This window comes from Mustela lutreola, chromosome 11 (assembly GCF_030435805.1).
Source record: "Mustela lutreola isolate mMusLut2 chromosome 11, mMusLut2.pri, whole genome shotgun sequence".
NCBI classification, from domain to species: domain Eukaryota; kingdom Metazoa; phylum Chordata; class Mammalia; order Carnivora; family Mustelidae; genus Mustela; species Mustela lutreola.
In genome coordinates, this window is record NC_081300.1 from 102419396 (window position 1) to 102440882 (window position 21487).

Genomic DNA, 21487 nt, shown 5'->3' on the forward strand with positions numbered 1-21487 from the left:
TCCACGGGCCAGGCTCAAGCGCAGAAGGGGAAATGACAACGTTTTGGCCAAAAAAAGAATTTACAAGGGCACCTAGGTGGCTCAGTTGGTTAAGCGACTATCTTCAGCTCAGGTCATTATCCTGGAGTTCCAGGATCGAGTCCCATATGAGGCTCCCTGCTCTGCACGGAGTCTGCTGCTCCCTCAGACCCTCACCTCTCTCATGCTCTCTCTCTCAAATAAGTAAGATCTTAAAGGAAAAAAAAGCAAAAAACAAAAACTCTAAAAACAGAATTAAGAATATCTCAGAACCCAAATCTTTCGTTTTGGGTAATAAAAGAGCTGAGGAGTGAGCAAAAGGTGCGAAAGCCATAGGCATCTTTCACACTCAACATCCCTGCACCTAGCACTGCCATGGGCAGTGACAGAGATCCCAAGCAGGCAGAGAGAGAGAGAGAAGGACCAGGCTCTCTGCAGAGCAGAGAGCCCGACTCGGGGCTCGATCCCAGGACCCTGAGATCATGACCTGAGCTGAAGGCAAAGGCTTTAACCCACTGAGCCACCCGGGTGCCCGCAGCTGTTTTTTTTTTGTTTTTTTTTTTTTGTTTTTTTTTTTAAAGATTTTATTTATTTATCAGAGAGAGAGAAGGGGAGAGAGCGAGCACAGGCAGACAGAATGGCAGGCAGAGGCATAGGGAGAAGCAGGCTCCCCGCTGAGCAAGGAGCCCTATGTGGGACTCGATCCCAGGACGCCGGGATCATGACCTGAGCCGAAGGCAGCCGCCCAACCAATTGAGCCACCCAGGCGTCCCCCGCAGCTGTTGTTTTAAAAAAAATCCCTAAAACCGAGGCGCCTGGGTGGCTCAGTGGGTTGGGCCTCTGTCCTCAGCTCAGGTCATGATCTCAGGGTCCTGGGACGGAGCCCCGCATCGGGCTCTCTGCTCAGCGGGAAGCCTGCTTCTCTCCCCCGCCCCCAGCATGCTGCTCTGCCTACTTGTGAACTCTGTCAAATAAATAAATAAAATCTTTTAAAAAAACCCTTAAAACCTCAGGGGCCCCTGGGTGGCTCAGTTAAGCATCTCGCTCTGGTTTCAACTCAGGTCCCAATCTCAGTGTGGTGAGGTCAAGCTCCAGGTCAGACTCCACGCTCAGCCAGGAGTCTGCTCTGGAGAGTCTCTCTCTCTCTCTCTACCCCCGTCCCTCCCCAAACTTGCAAGCACACCCCCCACCCAAAATAAATAAAAATCTTAAATAATAATAACCTCTAAAACCTGAGCAATTGCTAAGGACTTCACTAAGCGCTCACCAAGTCATTACTAATGTGCGTGTTTATCACTGAAAAGGTCTAGTAGTTCTCACAGAACAAAGGGGTCCACATGGCAAAAACCTAGGAGTCTATGGACTCACGCGGGGAGCCCAACTGAGCAGAGTCAGGGCTGGGTAAACACTCGCCAGGAGGGGCAGCTGGTGGCCGCGGGATGCCAGCATGTGGGCACCTGGGCTTAGGGTTCACAGATCCTTACAAATCAAGAATCCAGAGTTTTCTAATGACAGCTCTGAACTTCAACGTTGACAGTTAAAAAGCTATTTTATTTTTTTAAAGTAACCTGTACACCCAGTGTAGGGCTCGAAGTCACAAACCCGAGATCAAGAGTCGCACACTCTACCAACTGAGCCAGCCAGGCGCCCCTAGGTTTACAGAAATTTTAAAAACACATTGTGGCCCTCGTAAAATAATGCCTGTGAAGAAAAGGGCAAACAATCCAAAAGAAAAATGGGCCAAACAAATCAATTCACAGAAAAGAATGACCAACGGCGAAGAGGCAGAAGACGCCCAAACGATCAGGGAAGTGTGAGCTCCAAACTGAAGGGCCACAGAAGCATCGTGGCACAGCCAACAGGCTGGCAAAACCAAAAACAGCACGTGCCAGGGGGAGCCCATGCCTCTCAGGGTCGTCAGTGGCGTGGCGACGGGACTGCGCACGACAGATAAAAAGATGCCACTGCTTCCAACCAACAGTTCTGCTTCTGGGACGCAGCCCACAGAAATCAAAGCGCCAACACTGCTGGACATGGGCGCCAGGTGCTCTCCGCAGCATCGGTCATGACGGGTGACCGCACAGGCGCAGAGGCCACCCGGGTACGCCAGGGGCTCCCGACCAGCCTTCCCAGAATGAATCTGCAGTTGCACCCAACAGCGTGGGGGCAAACTCCACGTGGTAAGACTGACCAGGAAATACAGGCTATGGCAACCTAATCCCTTCTCAAAACACAGTGACTGAAACCTGGCTGTCTGCAGGGGTATAAAGATCATGGGAGAATGTGACTTGCAGGCCGGGGAGGGGCGTGAGAGGTAAAAACACCATGTGTGGCATCATCCCATTATGTAAGATCGTGTGTGTCTGTGTATGATAAACGTGCAGGAAAAAGGCGGGGAGGCTTCCGGGGCTCATGGGCTGCAATTCGTGACTGTTCACCCCTGGGTCCCCGCGCTGATTAAATAATTCAGTAAAGAAAGCTGTCAAAGTTTATCTCCCTCCTAACTGCTTGCTTGCCACCAACGTAACAAAAGATGTGCCGCATAGTTGTTTAAACCCAGACCTGGAGCAGCATCCCCAGTGCCGACCACAAAGAAGTATACCTTCTCTCTAAGAGGGAGCCACTTGCTCAACGCACAACCCACCACCGTGAGAAAACAGTGATGACAGAGGGACAAGCAGTAAGCTGGCCAGGGCACGTGCCTCTGAAGGGTGGTGAGTCACAAGGGATGCGGGAGGAGGGTTGGGGAGAGCAGGGAAGAGCCCGGTGGGAACAGATGCTTACACAGTTGCGTTTCTTGCATAGGAAGACTGAGTCTGAGAGACTGCAAAGCTTCTTTTCTAACACTGCCCTCAGCACTAGTCCCCTGAGACTTCCTTAGGTTGTCATGGAAACCAGCCACACCTGGAGAGGCATCGGGACCCCCTGGGCTTGTCGGGGGACCGAGAGATGACGAAGAGTCTGGGAACGGTGGCGTCGGCCCATTCTGACAGGTGTCGCCTTTGCCAGGGACATCCAGGCCTCCTCCTCCATCTGAAGCTCTGGTACCTGGAAAAGAGGGCGGGCTGGTCATCATGGCTTTAACCACCAGATCAAGGTGTTTTCCAGACACACGGCTAACACAGGACAGAAGGGACTGCAGATGCAGGGGCGTGAGTTGTGTCCACGTCCCATGAGACTGTCACTCTGGGACGAGAGCAGGCCTCGCTGTCCTCCTGTTAGTGGGCGGTATCGGACAAGCGGCTGGACTGCTCACTGTGGCATCGAGCCTGTGGGATTTAAGTAGTAGTGCTTCCTTTTCACTTAAACAAGACCAATGAGAAATCCCATGAAAGTCTTGTTTTAAAAATAGCAAAAGGAAGTAAATGCTAAAAACACAGCTGACAACGTTCCTAACGGGTGCTGGAGACAGCACGCTAACCAGAGCTGCAGCCGCACACGCACACCGCCAGTTCCAAAGCTGTTTTCAAAGCATAAGTGTATCCTCCAAAATGGAAGATCTAAGGCAAGGTTACACGAACCGATCCAAACAATTGTGGCAAGGAGTCGGAGTGTCTGATGAACGCGTGCTAGACGAAAACCCAGGTTTAACCAGTGATGACGACCGAGTTTCACCCACAAACATCACTACACACAGATCGGTCAGACACTACATGAAATCTCTTGCCTTGTCAAAAGATAAAAGAGACTTCTCACAATTAAATCATTCTACCTTCCCTTTCCCCTCACCCCAGTCAGGGAGCCAGCTGGCGGTCCAGAACCAAGATGGCACCTAGAGGGAGGACGGGAGGGTCCGGGGGCCTCTGGGTGTGGTTCCAGAGGTTCCCGAAGGCAGCAAGGTCTGAGCCTCCCACAGGGACCCACATCACTCGGATTCCTGGACGTACCCAGGATGCATCCAGGAAGCTGCCCTTTGCCCAAGCAAATTCAAAATGGGTTTCCGACATTCCTAAGTTTCAACCAATGCAGCGACTCACCGTCCTGCTTTCCTGGAAGGAAGAACAATACACACGGGATACCACAGACTCAATGCAGAGGAGCCTGGACCACAGCTCCGACCCACCCGTCTGCTCTTACACAAACACCCCTTCGCTGCATGCTGGGTGAGGGGAAGGGGAGCCTGCATTTCAGATACGAGGTCATCAGGTCAATACCACTTTCTGACGGGCTTACAGATCTGGGAGCGTCTCCACATCTTCCTGTTCATATGACAAAATAATGTTTTGAGCATTATATTGTACTTCTAAAAAAATCTAAAAGAAGGGCCAAAAACATTACATATATGCATTCTCAAACACGAGCACAACCGTGGAGAAGCAAGTAACAAAGATGACGAGGCAGAGAAAACACGGCTGCCGCCCCTTCCCACTGTCCCCGAGTCCTTGGGCTTTAGGCACCATTTCTTGCAGTCCTTACAACCATCCTAAGGTGCACGCATCATTCATCCTCTGTTCACACAAGAGGGAAACGAGATCAAGTGAGAGCCCCGCTGGGTGTGCCGTCTCGGCGGCGGGTCTGAGAGCGGCTCCCTACACATCCTGCCGCCGAATCCCCGGTCTTGGGCCCTTGCTGTTACTGGCCCTGAAGGACCAGTAGTCAACAAAACCATTTCAGGGGCCAGAACATCATTTGCCAGAACAGAATGCAATCTCTGCTAGCAAATCAGAACACACAGACCATACCACTTCCAAGCACCTTGCCCCGACCCTCCTAAGGGGCATAAGAAGCAAGTGAGCCATGCACCCCGCAGTTCTGATGCGTGGATGACCCATCAGCTAACACACAATGTGGTCCAGTAACCCCTAGAGCGCTCCTGGACCATTTCTGGATCCCAGTTAGTAAAACTCGGGCAACCGCGCAACAAGAGAGGCAGGCCACTAGGCAGGGAACAGTGGGTCAGTGAAAGCCCACAGAAGGCCGCTGGAGCAGAGCGGGGCAGCCCCTACCCTGTGTGACATGCACGGTACTTGATTTAAAGTTGCCATCGACTCAGAAAAAAACACTCAACGGACTAGTAAAAACACACTCTAAACATCAAGTTCACTGTACTCTTAAACACCACAGTCTTGATCCAAAATGTAAGAGGCTCCATGTCCTCCTCTTTTAAGGCAAAATGTCACAGCAGAGTACCCGGCGACTTACACTGGGCTTCATCCCGCTGGTCAGCCGGCGCCAGAGAGCCTGGGAGCTTGGGGAGGGCCTCCGGGGCAGCTGCAGTGCCGGCACCACAGCCGGCCGGCATCCTGTCCATGGTCAGAACGGCACAGGCTGGGCGGAGTCTCAGGGGCTGCACGGGAGCTGCTGGCAGGTCTGGTTTCGGCCATCAGCAGCGGCCAAAAGCTTCTGGGAAGAACCACACTAAGCTTTCCATTCCGGGGAGATCTAAAGTCTCATAAGTGGCTTGAACTCAAACCAAGTAATCTCATGGTACCTGATAGGAAAGACAAAAGAAAGAATTAGGAAGCTTCATTCGTCAGATTTGAGTAATAATTCCAAGACTACCATTTGGCTCCCAACTCACACCTATAAAATAAACACAGACCTATTCATTCAGCAGACAACCCTTAAGTACCTACAATATACCAGGTTTTGAGGATACAGTGCTGAACATCTGGGCTGTTCCAGAAGGTGCTTAATGCCTGTGCTGGTGCCGGCTACGGGCCATCCTGCCCAGATGGGGCTGTAACCGAACCTATAGGCACCGCAGGGAGCCTCCTCGCAGAGGCAGGACTTAGGAGGCTGAGGAACTCAGTTATTCATTAAAATATAAGTAATTTGGTTTAAATAGCCACCTGTGAGCAGTGTCACCTGTACTGGACACACAGGGCTCCAAGGGCAAGCTCCCCTCCCAGGAGCCCGACCTCATGGTGGAAGACCCACGTGCACAGAACATGGAAACTGTACACCGTGTCGGGGAAGCACAGGGAGGTGACGACACGTGGAAAGGTGTCCACCTGGGAATGGGGTCCAGAGACGGCATCTTACAGCCGTTGACCAGTCTCGTCTTTCACTTCTCTCAGGATCAGCTTTTGGCCCATCCTGCTAGGCTAAATTTAAGGGAAGAAACCTTCACCCCAAGTTTGGCAACTGGTCACCGTTTTGGAAGTGAACCGAGGATATTCATAACCTACTCCTGATCATCAGATAAGGTCCGACCCACCATTCGTGCTGCGGAGATGTTGGCTTTTACTCCCCTTAAAGTAAGCTTCACCCCATCCTATTCTGTGTTTCACGAGTTTCAGGACAAAAGTTTACATGCCTCCCTTCTCCAGCTTACCAATCCCATACAGACTTGTCAGGGACGAGCCTGAGCAGCTGCCACAGAGGGAGGGGGGCTGGCGCTGACGCCACCGCAGGAGAGGTAGGTGTGCCTCCTTCTCCACAATCCCGTTGCCGTACCCCTCGACCAGGCAGCCCCTGGTGGTTGACATAACCCGGCCTACCCACGATCAAGTGACTAGTGATGGCAGTGTCCCCCGTGCAAACCCAGGAGTGTCTGGCTTGAGCTCTAATCACCTGCACGTTCCACTCTGCTGCCTGGCACCGTACAGGCCAAAGACGCTGTGCCTCAGAACCAGTGCTGGCACGAACATGAAAAGGTTACACGTACCACTAAGTGTAGAACCAGCACTAAGGGTCGTACTAGAAAGAACCAAGACAGACTGCGTGACAGCAGGGGTGACGACAATCCAAGCAGCTAACTGAAAAGCTGGGTACCCGTGTGGCTTGTCGCATATCCCTTACCCAAGTGTCTGAAGACCGAAAAAATACTGGATCACAGAAACGAAGGGAGTTACTGGGGCTGGCCAGGACGGATCCTATCTGCAAGGAGCTCTCTATCTTGTTTTTGTCTGCACAATAATCAGTAATCTCTTTCATCCGAAAAACCTTTCTGGGGTCGGGGAGAGGGGTGGACGGACAAACGGGCTCTTGGAGGCTCCACACCTGTCCCCGCACATCTCACAGGACCGTCCAAAAATCACTGCGGCACAGGGTCCCAGCTCCACGGAAAGCCACTTGGCTGCTGTAGAAGGCTGATCCCACAGAGATGCCCACAAAGCAAGCCAAGGCACACAAGCACAGGGACAGCCAGGCTAGCCCCGCATCACAGGCCACTTGCAGAACAGAAAGCAACCAGCACAGTGGAAGGTGGAATCAACGGTCAGGGCACACGGTTCGTGCTGCTCACCCCGACGCATCCCTTAACAAAAGAAAATGTTTGCGTTTTGTTTTCCAGCGTCCTGGTTTCTGTCCTGTGGAGGCAGGGGCGAAGGTGCGTCAGTCACCTTTCCCTATGATGCCTGAAAAGGTAACAATGGCAGACTGAGTGCTTTTCGTGCAGAAGCCAGTCCCTCTCGCATGGACGCCTCTCCCTGCCTGACCACCAGGTCAACTTCCCAAGGATCCCTCCGTGTCTGCCACTCGGCGCTGCTCTCAAGTCTCTCCTGGCCTCAGGTGAAGCACCCGGCCCACTCTGCTCTGCCGTGGCCATCTCCCCCCACCGCCGTGCACAGCGCACTGCAAATGCGTGCGTGCCCCCCTCCTCCACCCCGCTGCAGGAACCTCGGAGGCAGAAGCCCGCGCTCCAGGTCTGCCCCACTCCTCGAACAGCCCTCCTCCGAGCTGAGCTGGGTGCAGGCTCCTGACTGGTCTTTGGCCCTACCAAGTTCCAGCCCTTCCCAACGAAGCTAGCGGCTCCACAACAAAACAGTGTTTGCCTCCCGAACAGCAACAATGCCTTTTCAAACACGGGGGAACTCTAACTATTCTGACTAAGAACAACCTGGAAGCGAAGGTTCCCCTGAGAGACAGAACGTCCCCGGGAGTTCCCAATGGGCAGAGCAGCACGTAATGGCCACATCCCCAATAAGCAACGTCGCCTGGGAAGAAGGAAGAGCAGGCGGCCAGACTTCACTCGCGCCAGAGACAGAACACGCCAACCGGGCAAGAGAAGGGCCAGAGCGGACGAGGGGCCCGCGGAGGAGCACGCGCCCCCGAGGCCGGCAGTGACAACACTCGACCGCGGCACTGTCCGGGGAAGAGGAACTCTGGCTGAGTCGCTCCAGCAAACCTGGAGACGAAGGCGTCAGGCCGCTGGGCACAGCGCTGTCCCATGCTCCCCAGTCTACTTCCCCCTACGTGGATCTCCTGAGAAACAAGAAGCCTGCGGAACGCCCGAGCGCCTACCGCGACCGAGCTGGGTGGCCCAGCCCTGCAGAGAGGAGACGCCGGCACCGGGACACGCCCGGTAACTCCCAAAGATGTCTCCTGCTCACGGGCCGCGCCTCCTGCAGCCGGACAGCCAACCCCACGGCCTGCCCAGCGCGGCCTCTGGTGAGGGGCACCTCCCTCCGGGTAAGAAGCTGGCCTGCTCTGTCCTGTCTCGGGGGGACCTGAGTCCGCGCGGCTCAGTCGTCAGGGTCTCATTCCCTCACTGCTGACAAACCGGCAAGGAGCAGGTCGCACAGCTGGGGCACAGCACAAGGAAGCTGCTGTTCGTGGCAGGCGTTCCAGTCCCCGGCTTAGAAAACAGTTTAAAACAGTTAAAGGATCAGTCTTCTCACGGAAGCATTTTTTAAAAGATTTATTTATCTGTTTGACAGACAGAGATGACAGGCGGGCAGAGAGGCGGGGTGGGGGCGGGTCGGGGGTGGGGGGAGCAGGCTCCAGGCCCGGCTCCCAGGCAGAGCGCCCGACCGGGCTGGATCCCAGGTCCCCGCGATCACGACCTGAGCCAAAGGCAGAGGCTTTGACCCTCTGAGCCCCCAGGCGCCCCCACAGCAGCACACGTGTTTCCGCTGTTTCCCAGGGGAAGAGACGGAACCCAACGACTTCTCCGGCGCCGGTAAGTCTGGATTCACGCATCGGACACCGCGGCGCAGGCCGGCGTGTGTGGCTCGCGGCTTCCCGCACACGCGGAGTCCCGCAGACCACGGGCATCCTCCGACCCTGCCTTCCGCGGCTGCCCCCGGCCCAGGCCGCAGCGCCAGCAGGGCTTCCTTAAGATGACCTCTGGGGCGCCGGGGGGCTCCGAGGGTCAAGCCTCTGCCTTCGGCCGGGGTCACGATCCCGGGGTCCAGGGATGAGCCCCGCGGCGGGCTCTCTGCTCGGCGGGGACCCGCCGCCGCCTGCGCGCGCTCTCTCCGGCCCGCAAGTAAAGTCTTGAAGCCACGAGCGCGCAGCCGAGGCCCCGCGGTCAGCACGGGCGGGCCCCGCGGCCGCCGGACTCCCCCCGGCCACGTCCCCCGCGCGCCCGGCTCGGCGAACACGACTCTGGCCGAGACTTCATGCCCGCGGCGCCGCCGACGGCCCTGCGGCTCCTGGGCGGCCGGTGGGGGCGGCCCGGGGCGCCGGCCGGACACTGTCCCCGCCCGGCCCGGCCGCTCGGCGACGGCGACACCAGGACCGGAAACGGCGCTTCCGAACCGAGTCCGCGGACGACGCCGACGCGCCTGCGCGGCCGACCCGGGCCGGACACCGGACCCCCCGCTCCGCAGTCGCCGGACGGGAAACGACGCGCGTTCGCAGGCGGGTCACTGCGGCCGCCCGCCCTCGGCCGCTGACCGCACGCCGCGCTGCCCCCGCTCCGGCCCTCGGCCCTCGGGCAGGGACCCCGCGCGCCGCCGCCGGGCGGGCCTCAGGAAGCCGGGCCGGGCCCCGAGGCTGCCCACGGCGAGCGGCCGGCCCTCCGCGTCCGCCCCGGCCCCGGCGCCCCTCGCCCGCCGCCCGGCCTCCGCCCCGACCGCGCCCCCCCCCCGCGGCCCCGCGCTCCCGCAGGCCGGAGCCCCGACCCGGGCCTGCCCGCGACCCTCACCCGGGCGCTGTGGAGGCTTCGGCGGCCGCCGGCCGCGCTGCCCCAGCGGAGACGTGGCCGCGCGAGGGGCGGGGCGCGGCGCGGCGACGGGCTAGGCCCCTCCGGAAACAAGCCGGGCGCGCAGCCTCCGTTCCGGACGACAGACCGTCGTCTCCTGCGGGCCAGCAGCCGCCCTCGGGCCGGGCTGCCCCGGCCGCACGGTGGGACCCGAGAGCCCAGTCACAACTGGCGCGCGGGAGGCTTCAGAATGGGAGCCTGAGGGTCTCCCCTCTACGGAAACGCAACTTCTGGACGTGCAGAACCAACGCCGGCAGGAAGCTAGACCCGTGCACTTCCGGCGGAAGTGGCGTGGCCAGGGCTCGGGGCCCCGCCCCGCCCCGCCCCGCCCCATCTGTCAGGCTGTGGGCGGGGTCCGCCTCGCTCCGCCCCGGCCCCGTCGCGGGGCGTGGCCAGGAGGCGCCGGCAGGGGTGGGGGCGGCGGGCGGAGTCGGGGCGGCTCCGGGCGGGGTGGCAGGAGGCTGGTCTCCGCGGCGCCGGCTGCGGCCGGGGGCCCTGGCCGTGTCCTACCTCTGCGAAAGCACAAACACTGGCCTCGCTGGCCCGGCCCCGAGCGCGTGACGGCGTCCTTTGTCTCGGGTACGAAAGCGTGTCGGCCCCGTTTCTGCGAAGACGGCCTCCCTGCATTCCGTGCCCTTGCACACTTGTCCAGGATCAGCTGCTCCGCCCCCGATGGCCTCGGCCCCTGACCCTCTGCCCACGGGGCGGCCTCCAGCCCCTGAGCCCTACAGCAAGCCCCGGGGCTGCGGAGGGCATTTCTCCCACGTGGCTCTTTCTCAGGATCGGTCCAGGTATTGGCGGACCCAGGCCCTCCCATAGGAATTTCAGAATAAACTTGTTCTTGTCTGTAAAAATCCTTCCTGAGGGCGCCTGGGTGGCTCAGTGGGTTAAGCCGCTGCCTTCGGCTCAGGTCATGATCTCAGGGTCTTGGGATCGAGTCCCGCATCGGGCTCTCTGCTGGGCAGGGAGCCTGCTTCCCTCTCTCTCTCTCTGCCTGCCTCTCCATCTACTTGTGATTTCTCTCTGTCAAATAAATAAATAAAATCTTTAAAAAAAAAAAAAAAATCCTTCCTGGGACTTTGATGGAATCGCACTGACCGTTTTACAGTTTGGTTTCCACGCGTTCGTCGTTAGTAGATGGAAATGTGATTGAATGCTGTGGGTTGGTCTTGCATCCTGAGAACTTGCTAAACTCACTTATTAGTTAGGAGGTTTGGAATCTTCTACACAGGCCATCGTGTCCTGTGCAAACAAAAAAATTCAACTCAAAATGAACATGGACTTAAGTGCAGAAATGTGTAAAACTATAAAACTCTTACAAGAAAACAGGAAAATTTTCAGGACTGAAGGCTTGGTTAAGTGTTCTTGGACACGCCACAAAAGAATAAACTTAATAAATTGAAGTTCGCCAAAATTAAAAACATTTGTTTTGAGGGGCACCTCCGGGGGCTCAGTCATTAACCCTCTGCTTTCCGCTCAGGTCATAGTCCCAGGGTCCTGGGATCAAGCCCCACATTGGGCTCCCTGCGCGGCAGGAAGCCTGCTTCTCCCTCCCCCTCCCCCTCTCCCTGTGCTTGTGTTCCCTTTCTTGCTCTCCCTGTCAAATAAATAAAATCTTTAAATTTTTTTTCTTTGATTTGAGAAAGATTCCACTAAGACAAGGAAAAGACAAGCTGCAGTTAGTTACAAAATATATTGCAAACCTGGTACCCAGAAAGACAGGCCAACATATGAAGCATTTCACCAAAAAGGATATGCAGATGGCAAACAAGCTTGTGAAAGATTTCAACACCACTGGCTACTATAAAAATAAAAATCAGCACTGCCTGAGCTCTTACTACACACACCTATTGGAGCAGCTAAAACAAACAGTAGCAACACCAAATGCTAGTGATGAGGTGGAGAAACTAGATTTCTCATACATTACTGGTGAGACTATAAAATGGCACGCCCACTCTGAAGTTTGGCGATTTCTCTAAATTAAACATATACCTGATTGTACGACCCAGGAATTGTCCTCCTGGATATTTATCTGAGAGGGAAATGAGACTTAGATCCACACAAAAACCTGGACACTCTTTTTTGCCACATTGTTATTTGTAATAGCTCAAAACTGGAAACAACTGGAATCTGACCAACCCCACAATAGAGGAACGGTTAAACCAACCGGGGAGCACCCACGTCACGGGTCTCTCTTCAGCAGTAAAAAAGGACTATTGATAGGCCGGACAACTTAGATGAATCTCCAAGGCATTATGCTGAGGCGGGAAAATCCCAGAAGGATACTGTGTCACGTGCTTTCACTTACATAACATTTGTGAAGTGATACGATTATAGAGTCAGAAAGCAGATTAGTGGTGGCCAAGGAATGGTCGGGGGCTGGCTAAAGTGGGGCAGGAACCCCAAAGGGAGCTGTACACACTTTGGACTAACGTGACTAACTGGAGCTACGCAGGTGCAACCAGTGTGGGACACTGGGGAACAAATTACGAGTAAAACGTGACAGATGACACTAAACATAAAAACAAATGAGCCTAGATATAAACGGCATATCCACGCAGGGAAAAAATGCTAATTAAGTAAAACTTTTAAGTTTATCAAGGTATTATTTACATTCAATTTGCCCTTTTAATGTGTACAATTCAATTTTTAAACTTGCAGTTACATTTATATTTTAGCAAATAAAACTGGATTTACTTCAATGCAGTAATAAAACATTTCCATAACCCCCAAGTGCCCCTCTAGTCTGTATGCACGCAGTCCCCAAGACCCCTCCCCTGACAACCACTAACTCACCTTCTGTCTCTATGGATGGATCCATTCTGGACATTTCATATAAAAAGAATCACGTCATACGTGACATATTGTGACTGCCTTCTGTTTTATGTAGCACTAGTCTTCGAGATTGACTTGATCATTTTCAGCACGTATCAGAACTTTCTTCCTTTTACAGATGAGTAATACTGCCCTGCCTAGATATACCACGTCTTGTAACCCATCCGTTGGCGGACACATTCCAGTGCCGTGCATGTGCCGGTCAATGTTCCAAGTGTAGGGCTTAGCTGGGGACCAGGAGACAGGATCGCTCCTCCAGTCCAGCTCTGTTTGTGTGGGGAAGACCAGCCCTCCAGGGCGTCATTCATGCAAAGGAAACTGTGTCACTGGGAGGGGCTACCAATTACGTCAGTCGTTCACTGGGTCTTCATTGCGGCCTACTGTACTCCAAGCACTCTTCTGGACACTACACAGCCCCTGCAGTCACAGGTGCTTACATCCTCTCGGACCACCGGACAGCACACGGAAAAACAAGACAAGAGGTGATGAGCTGGGAAAAGAGCAGGGTAAGGGAACAGGGTGCGGAGGGGCGCTGCGATTAGGGAGGCCCTTGGATGAGTGGGCGAACACGTGAGTAAAGTAGGGAGCCGTGCAGGGCACTGAGGGAAGTGTCTCAGGCGAAGGAAGAGCAAGGAGAGTCCCGTTTTCAGAGTTCCTTGAAGTTATAGCTGAGCTAAGCTTGTCTGACAAAGAGGTGGGCAGAGAAGGGTCTGGGGAAGAGCTTTACTGGAAAGGAGTCAGCACACTCAGGGGGAGGGGGTCTGCGATGAAGGGCAAGCTGCACAGGGCCTGCCAGGGCGGTGGGAAGCCACTGATGAGTTCTAGGCTCATCATCTTCAAAGGAGACAAACATACACGAACAAAAAAATGAGGGCACCTGGGTGGCTCAGTCAGCTAAACTTCTGCCTTCAGCTCAGGTCATGATCCTGGGGTCCTGGGATTGAGTCCCCATGGAGCTCCCTGCTCAGCAGGCAGTCTGCTTCTCTCTCTGCCCCTCCCCTCTGCTCCTGCTCAGTTACTCTCAAAGAAATAAAATCTTAAAAAGAAAAAAAGAGGGGCGCCTGGGTGGCTCAGTGGGTTAAAGCCTCTGCCTTCTGCTCAGATCATGATCTCAGGGTCCTGGGATCGAGCCCAGCATCGGGCTCTCTGCTCGGTGGGGAGCCTGCTTCCCCCTCTCTCTCTGCCTGCCTCTCTGCCTACTTGTGATCTGTCACATAAATAAATAACATCTTAAAAAAAAAAAAGAAAAAGAAAGGAAAAAAAAGAAAAAAAGAGAGAGTTTGTGAGGCTTAACAGAGGCAGGAAGGAGCTGTCTGCCATGCTTGGGGAGGATCCTGCCAAGCGATCCCTAAGCGGAGCCTTTGCATTCATCCTCGCACTCAAGCAGCAGCCGACTAGTCTGCGGCGATCATGAGATGCGTGCCAGGGCCCGAGGTTTGGGCTGGGCACACAGCAAACAAGGCAGGAAGATCCTGCTCTGGGTCATGGAGGGGAGACAAGCAGTAAGCAAGTTTCACTTTCCCATAATGACAGGCACAGGAAGAAAACCAAACAGGTGAACACTGCATGGCTGGCTGGAGGATGGTGTGAGGGGAGTGTCCCCTCTGAGGAGGAGATCTGAACTGAGCCCCGAGTGACGGGAAGACAGGACCATCTGGTGCTCTGCGGCCACCGTGCCCCTGAGAAGGCCGAGCAGAGGAGGGCCCTGAAGATGGGGTGGGCAGAAGGGGAGCTTCTGGGGGAGGGGCAAGGCCACCCAGTCCTAGGCCTTCGTGGGCCATGACAGTTACTCTTTGCTATGTGACAAGGCCCCCAAAACACGGTGGCTTCAAACTGTATTAGTTCCCATAGTTACATTGGTTGGGGGCAGTCGTGTGCTGGTGTTTAACAAACTTCTCTCCAGAATAAATAAGAATGACCCTGATTTGTAGCATTTCTCAATTTCCATGGTGTGAATCCTCCCAGCAGGGCACAACTCAAGCACGAACTTGAGGTGCACAAAGGGGTGGGGGGCAGGAGTGCGCACCATCACAGAGCGCCTACATCACGCAGACACATCGATGCAGAGAGCCGGCAGGGCGCACGTGATGGGCAGGCGGAGTGAATTCGTTAGGAGAGAGAGGAGTCCTGAGTGCTTACCACCTTGGCTTCTGAAGTGACTTAGGAATTCCAAATTTTCATGATTTTTAAATGGCTGTCCTCGAATTACTGGGTCGCAACACTCCTGAGACCAGGACTGTGTCCCGGGAGCTGGCAAGGCAGCTCTTCTGCGGGTCACAGGGCTCACGGCAGGGCTGGTTCATCTTCAGAAGTGGGTCTCCCTCAGGCCCCTGCGATGAGCTGGGACAGCGGCTGAGAGCGGGAGGGAACGCACATATGCCTGTGTCCTGAGAGACAGGACGGAGTGACTGTGGCCTGACTGGGCTGCACTCCATGTGCATCAAGGTCCTTGGAATTAATTCTGCAGGGAGCTGTGACTCTCCCCCCGAGTGTGTCTGGGCTCCTCCCTGTCCCTGCCCCACATGGCAGCTGGCATCTCCAAGAGGAGTACCTGAGACCCGCCGGGCACTCCCTCCAGGCCGCTGCCAGCACAGTCCCCTCGCGGGTCAGGCCTCCGCAGGGTGAGGGTCTAGCAGGCTGACAGGCCTGCGGGGTTTAAGCCCCAGAGCTGCTGCCCAGCAGCCCGTCTGCATTCCTGATGACAACCCGTGACACTCCCCTTCCTCCTGCCTGAGGGGGCCCCCCTGCCCGTGGGAGCGCTGACGGCCCAGGTGGTGGCAGGAGCCTCTGGTCCGGCCCACCAGTGATCAGGTCAGGGATGTTTCCATTCGAAGCAGTGGGCGAGTTCCCCGATTTCTGCCTGATGGAGGCTGAGGCCATCCACAAAGGGAGGCAAGGGTTCCAGCACGGCGTCCTGCGTCCAGCCACACCTGCAGACCTACGCGGGGCTTTCTAAGTCCCCTCCGTCCCCCATTCATTTCCTCCCTCAGGCCCGAGGCCGGCTTCCGGCTGCCCCGTCCACCACAGCCACCCTGATTCAGAGCTGGGCTTCTCTGGGCCTCCTCTCTGCGGGCGGCGTGACGACCCCTCCACCTCTGTCACCATCTGGCCGCTTCCCTGCGGCAGAAGCTGCCCACACCACTCCGCTGCTCTCCCATCCGGGCCTGTGACTGACCCTGTCAGCACTGCGGGATCAGACTAGTTGCTGGATTCCGGCTGCGGCCAGTGAGGGTCCTTCGCGGATGCGCGGCTCTCCTCACAGCTCAGACCCTCAGGCCGGGAGGGGGCACCTTGGATGTGGGCGTGAGCGGAGCAGGGCCCTCCTTTGAGGGGCGCATCGGAGCCCAAGAGTGACCCGGGCCTGGGGCTGGGCGGGGCGAGGCTGCGGGAGGAGGAGCCGGCAGGAAGCAGGCAGTGAGGCCCGGCGGGGCCCGGGCCAGGGCTGGTCCCAAGTACCCACAGACAAGCACACGGAGTCCTGAGCTGACCCTTCACACCCAGGCGGCCTGTGCCGCCACCACACACACACACACACACACACACAGGGCTCCAGCCCAACTGCGGCCCGGCTGCTAGGCGGGTGGGAGGGTGCTGACGAGCAGGAAGTCATGACAACATCCTGAGCGCACCGTGAAACAGTCCAGGGAGCAACCACTCGGGCCCCAGGCTCCTCCCGTGTGCTCTAGAACGAGGAGCCCAAGTCCGGCAGGGTCAGCCACGCGCCGGGGAGCCTACCGTCTAATGTGACACGTGTCTGTCCTTCACGGAGGATCCAGGGCGGACCGAGGGAAGTCACACGTTCTAACCCAGGCTTAAAAAGCTGGGATATCTCGGGCGCCTGGGTGGCTCAGTGGGTTAAGCCGCTGCCTTCGGCTCAGGTCATGATCTCAGGTCCTGGGATCGAGTCCCGCATCGGGCTCTCTGCTCAGCAGGGAGCCTGCTTCCTCCTCTCTCTCTCTGCCTCTCTGCCTACTTGTGATCTCTGTCTGTCAAATAAATAAATAAAATCTTAAAAAAAAAAAAAAAAAAAAAAAAAAAAGCTGGGATATCTCGAGAGCTACATCTTCGTTCTTACTTTGTTGGGAGGGGAGGGAGTGATGAGGCCGGGCCCTAAGATGGGAGGGCAGGCTTCCCTCCCGCACAGGCTGAGCGCAGGGCTCGGACACAGCCACAGCTTCAACCTGCAGCCAAGAGCCCGAGACCTGGGGCTGGTGGAGCCGTGAGACCCTGCGCCCTTTCCCTTCCCCAGCCCCGGGTCGCACGGGGGCTGGTCTGAGAGCAGGGCTACGGGCTGGACCCTCGGGCGCTCAGCCACCCGCAGCCCACCAGGACAGGGAGGAGCACATGGCAGGCGACACGCGAACCAGCAACCAGCGCAGGAGAGAAACAGACACGGCTTGTTTATTAGAGCGCAGGGAGGAGCAGGCCTCTTCCACAAACAGCGCTGCTTCTGAGTCCGTATCAAGAGCAAGACAACAGTTGAAAATCCTATTCCTGAGAAGAAGCAAAAAGTTACAATTTTGCAAACAAAAATAATAGATGATTTCAACAAAAGATAAAAAACGTATTTTTTTTTTTTAACAAAGAACAAAATTTCAAGTATTATTCCAGATGACATGGCAAACCCAACGCAGATCAGATCTAGTGGAAGCAAAGGCTTCTCGTACTTTCGGGGGAGGGGCTGCTCCAGGTGGACCGGGCACTGGCGGGGCCCACGCAGCCTGTGGGAAGAAATTGGGGCGGCTGGCGGGGGCTGCAGTGCCAACAGAGTGACAAGCGGGTGCCAGGGCCCGGCTCCATGGCAGGCTCATGGTGGCAGCACCCACGGTGGCAGCACCCACTTCTGCTCTCTTAGGACAGGGCCCCACGCTTGACGCTGGGTGTCTAGGGTTAGCAGTTCTGGACATCTGATTTTTTCTTTTTCTAATAAACAGAAACGTATGTTTATTCTTTCAAATACCCTACTATCCCAATTTTAGTCAATTTGTAAAATATAAATTATATTACTTGTGCTACCGTTTGTGATAAATCTCACTAGAAGATAAGCACCAAATCTAGTACAAAGAGGCCTCAGCAGCCATGGCCGAACCCGCAGCGGGGTGTCCCGCAGGCTGTAAACTTTTGCTCCCTTTCCTTTCAGCAACAAACTTTCCTTTTCCCCCCAGGAAAGCTTTCTGGAAGAGAGAGGTCTGCTGGAACCATAGTTCTGGGAAAGGTACAGAGAGCAAACCTGAACGTCATCGTCTCAGTGGGAGGGCATGGTGACAGCGGTGCTTCGGCCAGAAGTGCTCCGGGCACCGGGGCTCAGAGGAGGGGTGGGTCGTGCCCCGGGCCTCCCAGGCCACTGGAGCGGGTTGGGGGTCTCGCTAAGAAGGTCTCACTCCACGTGAGTCGTCACACTACAGTGCCGGATGCGGAGACCCCCAGCATCCCCTGGGGACTGTAAAATGCCCTTAAAATGTCTGTAGCCAGTATTTTCTGAAACGCTGTCATTGACCTCCAGTACCCCCAAGCCACCTTGGTGCCTCCTAGATGCTCAGTTCTTGAACCTTGTCTGTTCACAGATGTGATTGAATTTCCTGCAGGGAGAAAAGAGTGAAATTACCACAAAGTATTCACAAAAGCGGATCCTGAGCTCATATGCTGGGAGAACCTGATGAGAAGCTGACCGCATATAGGGCGCTCGCGGTGACATATTTTTAGTACCATCAAAGAAATTAACCCCTACGCCTTCTTCTTTAAATTTTAGAAGTCAGACATTTTTAGGTCATTTTCTTAGAGAAGAACTCAAACTCTAAGCCTCCTCTGTGTCCCCACGGACATATGGTGGTCCACCAGGGACCACCCTGCAGGACCAACAGACTTGCTGGCTGGCCTAGAGCACCATTACCTCCCTTCGTGACGGGCAGGACAGTCCCAGGGGAAGACAGGGGTGCCTTTGCTTTCCTCACCAATGTTTTCACTAAGAAAGACAAGTTGCTTGTGAGACTCCCTTCCCCGTACCCAAACAGTCTGCTACACGCTAGGCTCAAATACAAAACAAGGGTTTCGTTCCACAGCATCAGTCTCCAAGGGAGCCTTTACTTGGGCCCTTGTCCCCGGCACTAAGGGCATACTCTCAGTGACTTTGACTTAAACCATGAATGACTGGGGATCCTCGTGGCCTCCTCCGACATTAGTCCGTGAGACTGACTGACAGCATCACCTCACCTACACCTCCAGACAACCCCATGTGGCAAGGCGGATGTCTCCGTGAGCGGGAAATGCCCGGTGAGTCACTGAGTTAGAGCCATCACAGACACCTCTCAAGGCACCAAAGACAGAGCAGAGCGCCGACCCCAGCCACCAACTGAGAAAGCGCTAACTGGTGAGTCAGCAGGGACGGACGGCTGTGTTCTGCGGAACACGGAAACTATAGCACTGTTTCGTACACCACGTGACTTTAGACAAATAAAATGGTGAAATTAGCCCATTTACAAGTAAATAATTGACTAGTTCATGAACATCCTTACAAGCTGAGCTGAGCTATCAACTCGGCCAAAACTTTTAAAAGAAAAAAAAATCAGCTTCCTGTTAGGAAAACAGGGGTGTGCCTTTCTGCAGGTGGACCACGTGGGCGCCCCTTCCCAGCCCCGAGGACCCGTGCCGGGCAGCGCGGTCTCACTCACATTGCGTGGTGGGCCTTCACCTGAGTGCGGCAGTTGCGGCCCCAGTAGCAATCAGGACGGGACGTCACAGCCGCTAGGAAGAGGAAACAGGACATTATCCGTGATGCACATCACACTCACAAGCTCAGCTGCATGAATTTATGACCCCAGGAGACAAACAGCAGCAGAAAAGCCATGGCATCTGTCATGCTTTGTAACTAGTGTCCTTGGCCTGTTGCAAGATTTCAGGGGGTAAAAAACAAAACAAAAAAACCATCCCAATTTAGAAAATAAGACTACTGGGCTGCCTGGTGGCTCAGTGGGTTGAGCTTCTGCCTTTGGCTCAGGTCATGATCTCGAGGTCCTGGGATCGAGCCCCACATCAGGGTCTCTGCTCAGCAGGGAGCCTGCTTCCCCCTCCCCCGCTGCCTGTCTCTCTGCCTACTTGTGTGCGCTCTCTCTCTCTCTATCAAATAAACAAATAAAATCTTAAAAAGGAAAAAAAGGAAAGAAAACTACTACAGTTGTTTTCAGGTTACTTTTGTGAATTTTGTTTTGGAAGCCCGCGTCCTGGCAGGCAGGCCCAGAGCCTGAGCTGACCCCCCGCCCCAGTGAGGACGGCCCGGAAAGAGGCATGGCCCCCATGCGGCCTATCGGCCCATTTTTGTCCCTGCTGAGGCAGACAGCCACTAAGAACATGGAGCCAAGGCCCAAACAGGGTACCCATCACATGAAGGAACGCAGAAGCCAATCTAGGCAGAACAGAGCTGGGGCTGAGGAGGCTTCCTTTGCTTACCGGGCAACTCGGAAGCAGGAATGTTCTGCCGATACTGGTAGGTTAGCTCTCGGAAGCTCCGCAGGCCACAGCAGTAACACAGCACGGTGTTCCCTGTGATTCTGTAATCTGCAAGGGACACAGCCTCAGGTGGGCAGGCCAGTCAGCACGCGGCGTCAGCGCGACAGCTGTGGCCTTGCGAAGGCCTGGGACACCCGGCCCTGATCCACACGGAGGGGGGAGCGGGCGGGGCGGCAGAGACAATGGGGCAGATGTTCAGAAAATGAGAACAAAAACAACTCATTTCCTCACAGCAAAGTAATTCCACTGGATAAAAAAAAAATCAAGTATCTTAAAAATTTTTTTAAAGTACTGAAAGGAATGAGTATTATTTTTCTCTTGACTTATTCCTAATTATGTCACAAAAACCAAACAGCACACAGGAAAGGACTTGTAAATCTGACTGCCTGCAACTTAAACAGAAAATGGAAACACATACCCTGAAAGGAAAAGACATGCACGACACAAATGACAACCTGTTGCTCCTTTATATAATAAAGGTACCCTACCAACCCAGACCCCCAAATCCAGACAGCCTACTATGGGCCAAGGTCAAAGACAGGCTAGTGAATCATGAAACAGAAAGATCATCAATTCTGTTACTGCTCCAACGCGGGCAGACAAAATGACGATTCGCCCCGTTTGCCTGTCCTGTATTTCCAAGACCCGAAAGGCAGACGCAGGGCAGCCGGGCTTGAGAAGATGCTGGCCTTCACACCTGAGTCGTGTCCTGGCGCGGAGAGTCACTACGGCAGAGTCCCAACTGTGCACAAGCCTTCCTACCTATCCCAGCCGGACGGTTTCTCGAGCCTGCCAGAGCGCATGCTCCCCCCAGCAGCTGCAGTGCTGGCTCCGAGAGCGGAAAGGAGAAAATCCCTTAATACTTAATATCCTCTACTCGTGAATCAGTACGTGATGCAGGTCAAGGTATCGTGCTGAGCTAATAGGCCACAGGACAGCGCGGTGGCAGGCCTTCAGGACGGTGTGCACGCGCAGGTAGGGGCCCGGCCGTCCACGCATCATCACTGCGTGCTCAGCTGCTGGGACTCCCCGTGATGGTTACGTTACCCTTTCTGCCTCCCTCTGTCACTCACACATCTCTGAGAGCCATGTCACCCTTACAGCAGTCCTTAAGGAGCTAATGGAGTTCAGGCCCTGTTCAGATGATCGGTCTGGGCAGCCACGGGGCTGCTGCAGAGAACACCCAAGATGCTCGTGAGACTGTGTCCACAAGACAGGAACTGTGTAGAAGCATCCCCAACAACTTCTAAAGTCTTTCAT

The 21487-nt window shown here is 55.3% G+C and overlaps 2 protein-coding genes across 5 annotated transcripts in view; both read right to left on the bottom strand.

Annotated features, from left to right (window-relative positions):
* Window positions 1-10158, bottom strand: part of GOLGA3 (golgin A3) — a 43838-nt gene extending 33680 nt beyond the window's left edge. For 2 of the 3 annotated variants that reach the window (XM_059139108.1, XM_059139109.1), the window contains exons 1-3: window positions 9833-10158; window positions 5161-5449; window positions 2803-3066 (exon numbers count right to left, since the gene is read on the bottom strand). In XM_059139108.1, coding sequence (XP_058995091.1) covers window positions 2803-3066; window positions 5161-5269 — 373 coding nt within the window. In that variant the 5' untranslated portion in view covers window positions 5270-5449; window positions 9833-10158. The remainder of the gene's footprint in view (window positions 1-2802; window positions 3067-5160; window positions 5450-9832) is intronic. The other variant, XM_059139110.1, reaches the window with a different exon arrangement.
* A 6949-nt stretch (window positions 10159-17107) lies between these two features.
* Window positions 17108-21487, bottom strand: part of CHFR (checkpoint with forkhead and ring finger domains) — a 30123-nt gene continuing 25743 nt past the window's right edge. For both annotated transcript variants that reach the window (XM_059139209.1, XM_059139208.1), the window contains 3 exons: window positions 20168-20275; window positions 19393-19465; window positions 17108-18303 (listed from right to left, as the gene is read on the bottom strand). In XM_059139209.1, the coding sequence (XP_058995192.1) occupies window positions 18261-18303; window positions 19393-19465; window positions 20168-20275 (224 nt within the window). In that variant the 3' untranslated portion in view covers window positions 17108-18260. The remainder of the gene's footprint in view (window positions 18304-19392; window positions 19466-20167; window positions 20276-21487) is intronic.